The sequence below is a fragment of the Girardinichthys multiradiatus genome, chromosome 20 (genome assembly GCF_021462225.1).
Source record: "Girardinichthys multiradiatus isolate DD_20200921_A chromosome 20, DD_fGirMul_XY1, whole genome shotgun sequence".
Classification (NCBI taxonomy): domain Eukaryota; kingdom Metazoa; phylum Chordata; class Actinopteri; order Cyprinodontiformes; family Goodeidae; genus Girardinichthys; species Girardinichthys multiradiatus.
Genome location: NC_061812.1, coordinates 4,674,387 through 4,688,849, shown reverse-complemented (window position 1 = coordinate 4,688,849; position 14,463 = coordinate 4,674,387). Strand labels below are relative to the sequence as shown.

Genomic DNA, 14,463 nt, shown 5'->3' with positions numbered 1-14,463 from the left:
GGGTGACGATCATTGTTCCCATTGGATAGAAATGAAGGGGGGCGGGACAGAGCACAGACCCGGAAATGTAGGAAAACATCTGTAGACGTGCTGCGTGCAGCACCTCTCTTCTGCATATTTGTGCCGTTATTGCAGCTGCAATATTATTGTGAGACTGAAGAGCAGCTCATTCAACACAGATTTTGTGACGTTCTATTTATAAGTGTGGAACAGCGTTTGAGAACACGTGCTGAACGCCGAAGAAGACGGTATGCTCTGCGTGCCTGGTCCCACATGCCCGGTGTGATTTGAGTATAACGTACACCTTTGCTATCGGCTACGGTGGCTTGTTAAGTCCAAAGAGACGTACGTTTTCTGCAGTTGATTCGGATCGGGGCCGGTTCGCATTCAGACCATAAGCGAAACCGCACCAGAGTCCGCTTGGAAGCGGACCGACACCCACTTTTTGAGGTGGTCTCCGTCCGATTGTTTGGTCCAGACCAGGGTTCGCTTGAGTGTATTCACACCTGCACAAAAGGTCCGGACCAAGGGGGAGAAACGAACTCTGGTCCGTTTAAAGCGGACTAAAAGTGACAAGTGTGAATACACCCTGCTCTCCTTGTCCAGACTGCCAGTTTCGGTGGACGTCCATGTCCTGGTAGGTCTGCGGCTGGTCCATCCTGTCTCTGGGTTCAGGTGATGGGTTGAACAGAACTTTGTGAGATTTTCAAAGCTTGGGATATTGTTCTCTAACAAGCCTCTGAGGCCATCACAGAACAGCGGGATTTAGCTGGACTCTGTTTTCTAAAGCATTTGGTTATAAAAGGTGCAATGCACCAGCGCCCAACACACTTTAAACTTGGAAAAAATGTTTTCATGATTTCATTTTCCTACAGTTTGGCACTGCTTTGAGTTGGTCTGTCACATAAGTAGATTTTTGTAACATTGGAATCTTTAGCAGTTTTTATTCATGAGAAACGAGAGTAAATGGTGAGATAAATCAGGACTAAGCTGGTTCTGTCCTGAACCTGAATCTAAACTACAAGGGTGAACAAACCCTGAGCCTTCATGTGTTCGATTTAATAATGATCCTTATTATTGTTCTCAGGCTACTGATGAAGTTTCCATCAGGCAACAGCAGAATCTGAAACAGACAGAGGCTGGTCCCCCTAGAGCTGGCTTCCAGCCATGGGTACCCCAATACACATCTCTACACATACACACACACACACCTTTCTGTTGCAGGTGAACGGCTGCAGTTTCAACACCAACTTCTCTCTGATTTTAAAGTTTACTCACTGGGCTGCCTTTCCTTCATGTCATCGCTTCCCTTTTTCTCTCAGCCAATGGGATGGCAGCACACTTCTAACATCATGGAATAAACTCCAGGTTTCTGGGAGGCTCTGCAAATGGTGTTTTCTCACATTTAGAGGATTAATGTTTTCCATTGCTCTTCATCACTGGCTGCATCATCATTGTTACACTGCTTCACTGCTCTACACATCCTATAATCCCCCTGTGTGGGCAGGGCTTGGATGCAACCTCAGCATGTTTCCAGTGCAGTTCAGTGAGTCTATTTCCAGCTATAATGCTAAATCCCTCTCCACCTGTGTCCTCCAGGTGACGTCAGAAGGCTACCAGCCAGTCGGCAGCAGCGTGAACGGCAGCGGCTTCAGACCGTTTGACATGATAATACCGTTCTCCTTCAGAACAGGAGAAATCACCGGTAAACACTCTATAATACCTGTGCTATTTCCTGCAATTTGTTGTTTTTGATAAGGCAGTACTAAGTTTCATACATTAGTCATAGAGGACAGTAAAAGATGCCTCAATCCTAACTAAAAGATATTTAGGAGAAGAAATGCTCCCTTTATTTCACTCTTGTTCTCTCTGCAGGTGAGGTGTTGATGCCTTCAGGTAAATCAGCTCAGCCACTGATCACAGACAACCTGGATGGGAGGGTGACGGTTCAGTACTCCCCTACTGAGGCTGGCCTGCATGAGATGCACATCAAGTACAATGGCACACACATCCCAGGTCAGAACTGAATAAAATCCGGTTACAATGTGCTTAAAGCTACTTGTCAGACATTTCTATAAAAATCGATCAAACTCTCTTTAGATGTAGTTTGTCACCTGTATAATATGCCACACTGTGTTTTTCTTCATTAATACTGTTTAAAAAACATGAATATCACTCTTTAAACAAGAAGCTTCCACACCCACCTGCCTCTAGTGACATCACAGTGGGCATAAGGCAGCAGAGTTCTTAATAGTTTGTAAAATTATTTTCACCAGGGGGCAACAGGCACAGAAATCCAACAGATTAAAAAATGCATATGGGAAGTAAAAAAAAACAAGACAGTTGAGCTCTCAGGACCATCATTGTTCATCCAATCCACTTTTCCACTGGCTTGTTTTAGGCGGCGTGGCTCCGCTCCACTCGGTCTTACTCTACTCGGCCCCTGTCGTTTCCACTGACCCACAAACGGGTGGAGCCATGGCAGCTGAAGCCCCGCCTCCACCCGTCAGTGTAGCTCCTGCGCTGCTATTAACATGGCTGGGTTACATTAAAGTAATCTGTGGGAAAAAATAAATCATACATAAAAAAATTGAAAATAAAAACACAAACTAAATGCTAATGTTTGTATTATTGAATATGCAAGAAATAGTTTTTTCATGTATAAAATGAGCCACTGGGATAATTATGTGGACCACAGCCCAGCCAAAACTTGTAAAATAATGCTCAGGGGTTCTGATGGGGGGGAGGCGGGGGAGGCGGGGAGGACCTGTGTGGACTGGTGAAGCAGCAAAGTTTGCCTGAAGAAATTACAATTTTGGTCACTGTGGTCGTTAATATCATTATAGTTGCTTTTGAGTTTTAACGTCTCCCTGCACTACCTCAGCGAAGACCTTCTCATTTCTCCACGCCCCATGGCCAATCAGTGAACAGCAGTCTGTTGTAGTCTCCACTCAGCCCCAGTCGGACCTGCTCAGGGCAGGGACCGCTACGGAAAAAACTGTAATGGAAAGTGGAAAAAGGGCAGCGGCAAAATTCCTGTGCTGCTTGTGGTTTCATTGACCCAAAATACAATGTGCATTTTTTTTTTGTGTGTGTTTTTTGTGTTTTTTGGAGAGAGGCAAATTACAGCTTCTAGTTTCCTTGGTCGGATGTATCGCGTTTGGAGACACCTGCTGTCCAGACAAAGAACTGCAGTCTGTTCGTAGTGAAAGTGATCATTCGGTGGTCAGACCTGTCTGTCAATAAGCACATCTGTTTTAAGAAGGAAACTGCTTTAAATGCAGATGTTTTTCAAGGCCGCTTTTTTGTGGTCCTGCAACAAACTTCAGTGGATGTTTTTAAAATGTAAACCGTTCTCTACTACTGACCCTTTTAATTAAAAATATTTAGAAGTAAAGTTTATGCAGAAATGTTCAGAGTTAGAACAGCCTAAACAGTTGAACTCTGGTCTGTTTCGTGCAGAATCTCCACTTCAGTTCTATGTGAACCATGCCAGCAGTCCCAACGTTACAGCCTACGGTCCTGGACTGAGCTACGGCGTCGCCAACAAGGTGGCAGCGTTCACCGTTTACACAGATGATGCCTCTGAAGGTACAGTGGCTACAGGAGAGACGAGAATCCCGTACCAAAATGTTTCCGGCTTACTAAATGTTTCTGGTTACTTTAAATGTTTGCCTTTGAACTAAAACCCCAAAAAACACAGTCTGTTCTTACATATTTCTGTATCTAAACAACTGTCTGTGCAGGAGGTCTAGACCTGGCTATTGAGGGTCCATCCAAAGCTGAGATCAGTTGTGTGGACAACAAAGATGGGACGTGTAGCGTCAGCTACCTCCCCACGCTGCCTGGAGATTACAACATCCTGGTCAAATACAACGATGATCACATCGATGGCAGCCCATTTACTGCCAGGATCACCGGTCAGAACCCAACTCTATACAAACAGGCCAATAATGATATAAACAGAGATAAACAGAAAAATGTACATTGGCAAGTTCCATTCCTACAAATGTAATTCAAAGTGCTTCACAGAAAAATAAAGGAGCAGAGATACAAACAATACCAAAAATACAAAGGTTACAAAAATAAGATTAATGGAAAAATTAAGTAGGCAAGCAATGATCAAAACTGATAAATCATATTTCACCCTTTTGAGAAAGGTGCAGTAAACTGTAATGTGTTTGGTATTCCAATCCAGCTTCATCTGTAGAGCACTTTAAAATAAAACACAGCAGTGGCGCAAAGGGCTGTACAGAGTCTCGATAACAAAAGACAAAAATACAATTTAAAACATGAATAAATTTAAAATACACAAAACATAGTAAGACATAAAATTGGATAAAAATATAAAATCTATACAGTTATCAAGGAAAATTAAATGTAATAAAAAAAGCTCATTACGAAGTGTTAAAAGCCAAGGAGGAGAGATGAGTTTAAGACTTTCAAAAGCTGGCAATGAAGAGGCCTTTCTAAGATTATAAACAGGAGAATTTTAAACTTGATCCTAAACTGTACAGGCAGCCAGGGAAATGAAGATAAAACATGTTGTAGTCATGCAGCAACATTTTAAATCATATGCAGCTGGTTGATGGAGGTCCCCCTAACCCCCATGTAAAGTGCATTACAGTTATCCAGTCGGATTGTCACAATGGCATGGATTACTGTCTCAAAGTCCCTCGTTGGAAAGATGGGTTTGGTTTTGGCCAGCTGCCTCAAATGATTAAAAACTGCTCTCAACGACTAGATGTTTAATTTGAGCTCAGGACCCAGTATGACCCCCAGATTCCTCACAGACCGCTTGCTGTACCGGCCCAAGGAACCTAAATCCACTGAAAAGAGCCCACTAGTGCCTCCAGAAACAATCACTTTAGTCTTGTTTTCATTAAAACCCAAAATATTAAGTGCCATCCAGACCTTTATGTCATCCAGAAACCTAAGAAGCAGATTGATGGAGTATGCATTTGACTTTTTAAGTGGGACATAAATCTGGGATCTGCATAGCAATGGAATGAGATACCATGTTTTATTGGATCTGATGGGAGAAAAGAAGTGATCCTAAATTTGAGACTTGTGGGACCTCACAAGGTAAAGAAGAGGCGGACACAGAATTGTGAGCCCCCCATGTTCTAAATGAGATTATATATATATATATATATATATATATATATATTATGGTCCACTGTGTCAAATGCACCGGAATCAGCAGCTAAAAATATACAGTTAAAAACTTTTAAAAGAGCTAATTCAGTTTTTGAACCAGACTGAAAAACCTTAAGAATGCTATGTTCCTTGAGAAAGAAGGTGAATAGTCCGTTAACCATCTTCTCGGGTTTAGAAATGGACCAAAAATAAGCATTTCTAGGTAGAGGGTGTACCACTGCATGTTTTAAAATGATCAGGGACCACACCAGAGGACAGACTACTGCTGAGAAGTGGTCTTGGAGTAGAGAAAAGCTCTGTTAAAAGTCAAGGAGGGACAGCTTCTCCAGGAGAACCTGATGGCTTCAGATTACTTTCCTTAAGAAAGGACAGAGTCACAGGCTAAAACCTGTCAAAGATGGCGCAAGGAGGAACACATCCTGAAGGATCAGACAGGACGTGAAATTAAGACAATTATGATTCTGACCTTTTCAATAAAAAGTGGAAAAATGTTTCCCAGAACAGAGGAGGCCTCCATTCATCCAGTTTGTGGAGGATTAAAGACTAAGGGAAGTCAAAGCTCTTAAATGAAATGCGTAGTATAATTCCAGAAACATATTTTTCTTTTGGCGTCCTTTACAGTTTTATAGTAATGATGCCAGGAAACAAATTTTACAGCGAAGTTATAAAATTAAATGAGCAGAAATTGCATCAATTTAAAGGCACAGTTCATATAACTATAAATTATTACCTAATCATCTTTTTATGATGACATGAATTTAGCCTCATTATTACCCCATTGATGGTCTCTGTTGGCTTTTCCATTGATAATCTGAGTATGAAACATCTTTGCCCTGAGAAACAAACAAGCCCTTCGTCTCTCACTTTGTCCTTGCTGCAGCAGCCTAATGGTCTTTAATGGATATAACGTGCGTTTATCTTGCTGTCCTTGTGTCTTCTAGAGGACAACCAGCGACGCTCTCAGGTTAAACTGGGCTCGGCAGCAGATTTCTCTCTGGACATCAATGAGAGCGACCTTAGTGTGTTGACCGCCAGCATCAGAGCGCCCTCTGGACGGGACGAGCCCTGCCTGCTGAAGAGGATGACCAACAACCACATTGGTAACAAACACACCAAACCCACATGAACTGGTTAAACAGCCTGCTTTTCGTTGTTGCCTCATTCCTTTCATGTTTCTCGCAGGTATTTCCTTCATCCCCCGGGAGGTGGGCGAGCACCAGGTCAGCATCCTGAAGAACGGCCGGCATGTTGCCAACAGCCCCATCACCATCATGGTGGTCCAATCTGAGATCGGAGATGCCAGACGCGTTAAGGCCCACGGCGAGGGCCTCGTTCAGGCCACCACCTTCAGTAACGCCAGCTTTGTGGTCGACACACAGGAGGCGGGTCAGTTTAGAGATCAGATCTCCGAAGACACAAACATTACGACGTTATACCTCAAACATGTTATCCGTGTTTGTGGACAGGTTATGGTGGCCTGGCTCTGTCCATTGAAGGTCCCAGTAAGGTGGACATCCAGACAAAGGACCTGGAGGACGGTACCTGTGGAGTCACCTACTGTCCCACTGAACCTGGAAACTACATCGTCTCGATCCGGTTTGCAGAGGAACATGTTCCAGGTTAGAACCACTAGACATTACCTTCTGAAAAGTTCTCTGATGCAAAATTCCAGCTGGGGCCTGGAGTGTTGATAAAGCGTTGTTTGGTTTTTATCAACAGGAAGTCCGTTCTCAGTGAGGGTGACTGGCGAAGGTCGCATCCGGGAGAGCATCACCCGTCGACAGAAAGCGGCATCTGTTGCCAGCGTTGGGAGCGTGTGCGACCTCAACCTGAAGATACCCGGTAAGAACAAACACTCAGATGATGAATACATTTCTCTGACTGTCTGGTTCAGGTCCAAGGTTAGCATGCAGGGCTGTGAAAGAGTTTAACGTCTGCTTGTAACACATTTGGTAACAACAACTGGCATCAGGTGTTTGCAGTAACTTGGAATAACTCTTTTACATCATTGTGGAGGAATGTCCGCCTACGTTTCTTTGCAGATTGTTTATTGAAAAGTTTTCAAGCATGTTTAGCCATCCCATGGCATCTAAATGTGATTTTGGTTCAGACTGTTTTTTAAATGGGAGCATGTAGTGCTGCTTTTGGGAGTTTTTTTGTCTACTTCATGTTGTCAGACCGGTTCTATTTATGTGATTTCCTGATTCTACAGATTTCACATTTACACATTTTAAAAAAAGGCAAACCGAAGAAATCTGTAAGGAGGGAAATACTCTTCCACAGCACGGATCATTGAGCCTTAATCTGGAGACCCACATCAGAGCTGCTCCATCTGGTTTTCTCCTGAATTTCCCATCTGAGGGTTTTTTTGAAGCTTTGTTTTTAACTCGTTTCTGCTGCTGTTCTATCGACTCTGTCAGCTTGGTCAATGTCCATCTTATCTTCTGTGTTTGTACTTCTGATAGTTCTGTGCTAGTTTCTTCTAACGTGTCCATTTTCCCATTCTCCTTCACTCTCTTCTTCCTCAGCTTCTTTTTATTTCCTCTTTCTTTCCTTTCTGTTGTCCTCTTACCCACCACTCTTCCTCCATCTGTGTGTCTTCTTCGCTTTCCTTCCCTTCATCTCTCCTCTCCAGCTAGTTGGTTCCTTCTGGTCTTGTCTCAGCAGCGCCTTTCTCGTTCTTCCTTCTGCTCTCACATCTCCCTCTGGTGGTGTGGAAGATCCAGGGGTCGAGTTGGTTGTTCTTCTGCTGCTGCCCAGGATCAGAGCTTCTCCCCGGGCAGAGTGCGCCTGATCTCCGGTCTCTCTGGTTTGGTGCTGCCAGGAGCAATGAGGGGTGTTTGGGTTATTGATGCTTTCAGTCCAGCTGGGAGTGCTGGGATGGAGGGTGCGTTGTAAAAGACTGAATGCAAGGTTTGCAGCATGAAAGGCTTTAATTTGAGTTGCATCCATTTGTATTTTGGGTGTTTTTGCTTGTATTTCAGAACAAACTTTAAATTTAAGCTTAAACTAAATTTCTGCAGGTTCAGATTCTACTCATGTTCTAGTCATCTAGTCATTAAAAGAGCTTAAAATATTTTTTCTCTATAATTTTCCAGATTTGGGTCCAACTGGGCATCTTTACGTTAAATCTGTGAAGTGGTTTTTCATGGATTAAAGTGTTTCTGTAATAAATTAAAGAATCGGCTCCAGTGGGCGTCAGTATTAAGTGGTCTCATTGTTCCGGCGGATCAGTGCATGCATGTGTTTGCTTCATCATCTATCTTATCATATGTATAGTAAGTCATTACTGTCTATCTCTTTGCAGCAGTGGACATGCAACACATCACTGCTGAAGTTACTTCACCGTCTGGAACCAGTCAGCCCGCTGAACTGGTTTCCATGGGCAACGACACCTATTGTGTGCGGTTCGTGCCCACAGAGATGGGTGTGCACAGCGTCAGTGTGAAGTACAGGGGCGTCCATGTACCAGGCAGCCCCTTCCAGTTCACTGTGGGTCCACTGGGAGAGGGCGGAGCTGCCAAAGTGCGAGCCGGTGGACCAGGCCTGGAAGGAGCTCTGGCTGGAGAGCCAGGTACAAACAGCACACCTGAACTTAAAGGCCCACCAAAGGACCAAATCTCAAATTTAACCAGTTTGAGTTGGTTCACACTCTGACTGTAACACATTATGATCAGGATGGATTTATTTTCATGTACTTATTCTGTCTATCCCACCCCACCAGCTGAGTTCAGCATCTGGACAAGGGAGGCCGGAGCTGGTGGTCTGTCTGTCGCTGTGGAGGGTCCCAGCAGGGCAGAGATCTCTTTCGATGATCGTAAAGATGGATCCTGTGGCATCTCCTACATTGCTCAGGAGCCTGGTAGAAAGCACACTGATGGTTCTTCTAACCCCCTTTGCTGTTAGGTTCCAGTGAATTATACTGTTGCTCCCTTCTTCACAGGTGATTATGAGATTTCGGTGAAGTTTAATGAGCAGCACATTCCTGACAGCCCCTACCTGGTTCCGGTTGTGGCTCCGGTGAACGATGCCCGGCGCCTCACTGTTGCCGGCCTTCAGGTGAGGCATGAGGAGACACCTCCACACCTTCCCTTTCCTGCTTCCTGAAAGGACTTTGGGCCACAGCTGCATAAAAATGATGAAAGATCTGTTCCTTTGTAAAGCTGATGGACTCGCTGTGAGGGTTCGACTGATGCAAACAAATTTGTTTTGAAAATATTGCTAAAATCTGTAATATTAGGGAGGGAAATTTCCACAGTTGTAGTCTACATGTTTATAAAATGTGGCGTGGTACTGTTCCAGTCAATTCAATTCAGTTTTATTTATATAGCACCAATTCACAACACATGTCGTCTCAAAGCTCTTCACAACAGTCAGGTTCATACATTCCAATTAATCGTAATCATTGAACAGTTCAGTCAGATTCAGTTATTTATTCAAATTGGATAAAAAGTTTTTCTGTCTAAGGAAACCCAGCAGATTGCATCCAGTCCAGTCAGAAGCTTTAATGGGCTCATCAGCACCCTAGCGTGGTGGTGGCAGCGTTATGCTGTGGGTCTGATTTACTGCTAATAGTACTGATGCAGTACAGGTTGTTCTGTTCTGGGAAATAACATTTTTAAATTGAATTAAATTAATAAAATTAAATGGGGGACACAAGGGGGCCCCTTGTTTCCCCTCCGGAACGCAAACCTCTTGTTCTAACCACTAGGCCACCACTCCCCACACAAATGAAATCTATAAATTCTGCCAAGAAGAGTGGATCAAAATTCTGCCAGAGTGATGCTACTAAAGAGTGTAGTTGAGGTGTAACATTTACCCTAATATTAGTGGGGGTGTATGAGTGGATCTGACTCCTGTTTCATTCTGCCCCCCATCCTGCCAGTCATGCCATCAAGAGAAACAATTATGATTTAACAGCTTTTTCTTTGCTGCTTTTGCAATAAATATTTCAAGTTAAAACCTAAAAAACAAATGCTTGCCCAGAGAGTTGTTCTATGGGAAGAAACTTGTGCCATCAGAAACTGAATTTGAATTGCTCTGACTGAATCTGTATTTGTGTAATTTGAAATTAAATGCATTGGTTTGAAAATGAATTTGACTAAACTGAAACTGAATTTTTATGGTTTGAAACTGAATTCATTAGCTTTTAAAATGAATTACAGACGTGAAAGTGAAAGTGATCAAACTGAATTTTAAATACAGCGAAATACAATTTCAGTTCCAAAATTCCGGGTCCTTGAAGCCACAGATAAATCAAACACAGATTTAATGATTCATGGATGTCATTCACTATCCTTTGAAGGATGCATTTGTAGGCCGATAACGTCCTGGATGAGGTGACGAATGCTGTCCAATCTCCAAGGTTTCAACAAATGCGTCCTTCTTATCCCCAGATTTGAAGGATGAGTGTATCCACCCTATCCCATGATTCATTGCGGGTCGAAGTAGATTGTTCAAACTGAAGTAGCAAAGGCTGGAGGAGAGAGAAGTTGTGAATAAAACTGGATATATTGCGCATTCTGTGAAACAACTGAACTTTTACAATGTTTTTAGATGAGAATGTAGTTGTGTAAACCTAAAATATCTGATCAGTTTATCAAGATATCGCTTAATTACACAAATGCACCGATGTGTTCGTCCGCTGCTCCATCAGCCAGCTGTCAGCTGACCGGGTGGTTGAGGTGCGCTAAACCCAGAGAGAACAGCTGACTGCCGGCACATTGTTTTCAAAATCCCACTGGGTTTCCTCTATGGGTGGAAGTTAAACAGATATAATTCAGTCAGATGAAATCTAATATTAATGTTTGCTTTGTTTATAATAATAATAATACAAATTATTATTATTATGCTCTGCAAATAAACTGATTTAAACTTTGTTCCTAAAATTAATATGTTAGTGTTTAAGTTGTTGAAAGCTTTACAAATAAATTAAACAAATTGTATTTGTCATCAATGTAATTATCTAGTGATATTTTATTTTTCCATGAACACAAAAAATATTTTCAATATTTTAAATTGCTAAATAATGAACAAGATCATAAAACAATAACCTTTTAAAACAAAAAATCATTATAAGCCATCAGCCATATGTAAAAGGGTAAATAAAAACCCTGTAGTTATTTAACCTTTAACCTTCAGGCTCCATTTGTTCGGCTTCACAGCTCTGCGCTTCACGCTAACACGGTTGCTAGGCAACAGAAGTTACGTTGGTCTGCGTTTCTCTTGCCCTTACTTCAGCGGGGCGGCACACTATGCTAATCTGGCATGTTTAGCTAATAGCTACAGGTAGCATATTTGTTTACATGATTTCTTCTAGACGCTCATTTGACTTGGTGATTGACATCCGCTAAGCTCATGTCTGCTGCACTGCTGCAGCTCAACATGCCGTAAAGGAAGTTTAACCTGATGTGAAACGTATATCGATGAATCTGTGTTTGATTAACCTGTGGCTATCCTCAAGGACCCGGATGTGTGACACAAAAAACAGAATTTTGGAACTGAAATTGAATTACAGACCTGAAAGTGAAAATAGTCCAACTGAATTTTTAATACAACGAAATACATTTTAAAAGCAAATGAATTCAGTTTCAAACCATAAAATTCAGTTTTGTGAAATTCATTTTCAAACCAATGCATTTAATTTCAAATTACACAAATACAAATTCAGTTTCTGATGGCACAAGTTTCTTCCCATATTGTTCTCTCCAGCAGCCCACATCAGTCGCCTCTCACAATTAGTCAATCATCTCGCGTTGGGAAATCCAGAATTTTTCTTTATGCAGCTGGTCTCATGGATTTGACCACAGCCAAGCAAACGCACAGGAAGCCAAAATGCATCTTCTATTTCAAAACAAAACTGTGAAATTATTATTGCAAATAGTTTAAATCACAATGAAAATGTGCAACAAAAACCCACAGAATATAAAAGAGAATAAAGGTTATCTCTGCTTTATTCAAGGAAACTCATCAGAATTTATGTAGAGAAACTATTGAAGTTAAGTCCGGTAGTTTAGCTGATGCTGAAGGTTTCAATTCGACTAAACTGACTTTATTACAATTTGACTAAATTAGGAGAATAAAGCGTCTCTGTTGGTTATTAAATGGCTGGGATATCGTTTCTCTCTGGTTCTTTGCTTGGTTCTGGTCATCCCCTCATTTGCTTCGGTGTGGAACCGTTGGTGTTTCTCTTGTGTTTCATTTAAAGGCTTTTAACAGCGCCACCATCAGCTCTGAATGCAGCACTGCAGCAGACCACAGCATTCATCCTGTTTATTCACATGCTTGTTGGTGATTTGGTTTAAAATATAGATGAGTTCTAGGTCCAAATACTGGTCCTTCTCAAAATATTAGCATATTGTGATAAAGTTCATTATTTTCCATAATGTCATGATGAAAATTTAACATTCATATATTTTAGATTCATTGCACACTAACTGAAATATTTCAGGTCTTTTATTGTCTTAATACGGATGATTTTGGCATACAGCTCATGAAAACCCAAAATTCCTATCTCACAAAATTAGCATATTTCATCCGACCAATAAAAGAAAAGTGTTTTTAATACAAAAAAACTTCAACCTTCAAATAATCATGTACAGTTATGCACTCAATACTTGGTCGGGAATCCTTTGGCAGAAATGACTGCTTCAATGCGGCGTGGCATGGAGGCAATCAGCCTGTGGCACTGCTGAGGTCTTATGGAGGCCCAGGATGCTTCAATAGCGGCCTTTAGCTCATCCAGAGTGTTGGGTCTTGAGTCTCTCAACGTTCTCTTCACAATATCCCACAGATTCTCTATGTGGTTCAGGTCAGGAGAGTTGGCAGGCCAATTGAGCACAGTGATACCATGGTCAGTAAACCATTTACCAGTGGTTTTGGCACTGTGAGCAGGTGCCAGGTCGTGCTGAAAAATGAAATCTTCATCTCCATAAAGCTTTTCAGCAGATGGAAGCATGAAGTGCTCCAAAATCTCCTGATAGCTAGCTGCATTGACCCTGCCCTTGATAAAACACAGTGGACCAACACCAGCAGCTGACACGGCACCCCAGACCATCACTGACTGTGGGTACTGGACACTGGACTTCTGGCATTTTGGCATTTCCTTCTCCCCAGTCTTCCTCCAGACTCTGGCACCTTGATTTCCGAATGACATGCAGAATTTGCTTTCATCCGAAAAAAGTACTTTGGACCACTGAGCAACAGTCCAGTGCTGCTTCTCTGTAGCCCAGGTCAGGCGCTTCTGCCGCTATTTCTGGTTCAAAAGTGGCTTGACCTGGGGAATGCGGCACCTGTAGCCCATTTCCTGCACACGCCTGTGCACGGTGGCTCTGGATGTTTCTACTCCAGACTCAGTCCACTGCTTCCGCAGGTCCCCCAAGGTCTGGAATCGGCCCTTCTCCACAATCTTCCTCAGGGTCTGGTCACCTCTTCTCGTTGTGCAGCGTTTTCTGCCACACTTTTTCCTTCCCACAGACTTCCCACTGAGGTGCCTTGATACAGCACTCTGGGAACAGCCTATTCGTTCAGAAATGTCTTTCTGTGTCTTACCCTCTTGCTTGAGGGTGTCAATAGTGGCCTTCTGGACAGCAGTCAGGTCGGCAGTCTTACCCATGATTGGGGTTTTGAGTGATGAACCAGGCTGGGAGTTTTAAAGGCCTCAGGAATCTTTTGCAGGTGTTTAGAGTTAACTCGTTGATTCAGATGATTAGGTTCATAGCTCGTTTAGAGACCCTTTTAATGATATGCTAATTTTGTGAGATAGGAATTTGGGGTTTTCATGAGCTGTATGCCAAAATCATCCGTATTAAGACAATAAAAGACCTGAAATATTTCAGTTAGTGTGCAATGAATCTAAAATATATGAATGTTAAATTTTCATCATGACATTATGGAAAATAATGAACTTTATCACAATATGCTAATATTTTGAGAAGGACCTGTAATACACTCAGGCAAGAGGTTCTGCATGTTGTGGTTGGATCTCATTCTCTTCCCTGTATGCTAATTGTAAATGCAACCTGCACCAGTTTATTGACAATTAATTTTTTTGGCAAACAAAACACATTCATACAACAATTATTAAGAACCTGCAATGAAAATTGCATTTAATTCACATGAGTAATGGGTAAACATTAGTCCCTGTGAAACCTGAACGTATCCGTCTTGCCTGATTGAAAAACTGGACAAATTAATGAATCTTATAAAATTTTAGATTTATTGTTTTTTCAATGTGAACCCGAGCTTAAAGACACAATTTTTGTTTTTAAGGTTATCAGCTTTAGCACTTAACAAATATTTATT

The 14,463-nt window shown here is 42.1% G+C and overlaps 1 protein-coding gene across 2 annotated transcripts in view; it reads left to right on the top strand.

The window, feature by feature from the left end:
* LOC124856484 (filamin-B) overlaps nt 1-14,463 on the top strand; it is a 79,139-nt gene that overhangs the window by 57,256 nt on the left and 7,420 nt on the right. The window contains exons 33-44 of one of the 2 annotated variants that reach the window (XM_047346939.1): nt 1,088-1,171; nt 1,600-1,705; nt 1,876-2,016; nt 3,463-3,591; nt 3,747-3,920; nt 6,102-6,260; nt 6,343-6,546; nt 6,627-6,779; nt 6,880-7,002; nt 8,468-8,734; nt 8,885-9,022; nt 9,104-9,219. In XM_047346939.1, the coding sequence (XP_047202895.1) occupies nt 1,088-1,171; nt 1,600-1,705; nt 1,876-2,016; nt 3,463-3,591; nt 3,747-3,920; nt 6,102-6,260; nt 6,343-6,546; nt 6,627-6,779; nt 6,880-7,002; nt 8,468-8,734; nt 8,885-9,022; nt 9,104-9,219 (1,794 nt within the window). The remainder of the gene's footprint in view (nt 1-1,087; nt 1,172-1,599; nt 1,706-1,875; nt 2,017-3,462; nt 3,592-3,746; nt 3,921-6,101; nt 6,261-6,342; nt 6,547-6,626; nt 6,780-6,879; nt 7,003-8,467; nt 8,735-8,884; nt 9,023-9,103; nt 9,220-14,463) is intronic. The other variant, XM_047346940.1, reaches the window with a different exon arrangement.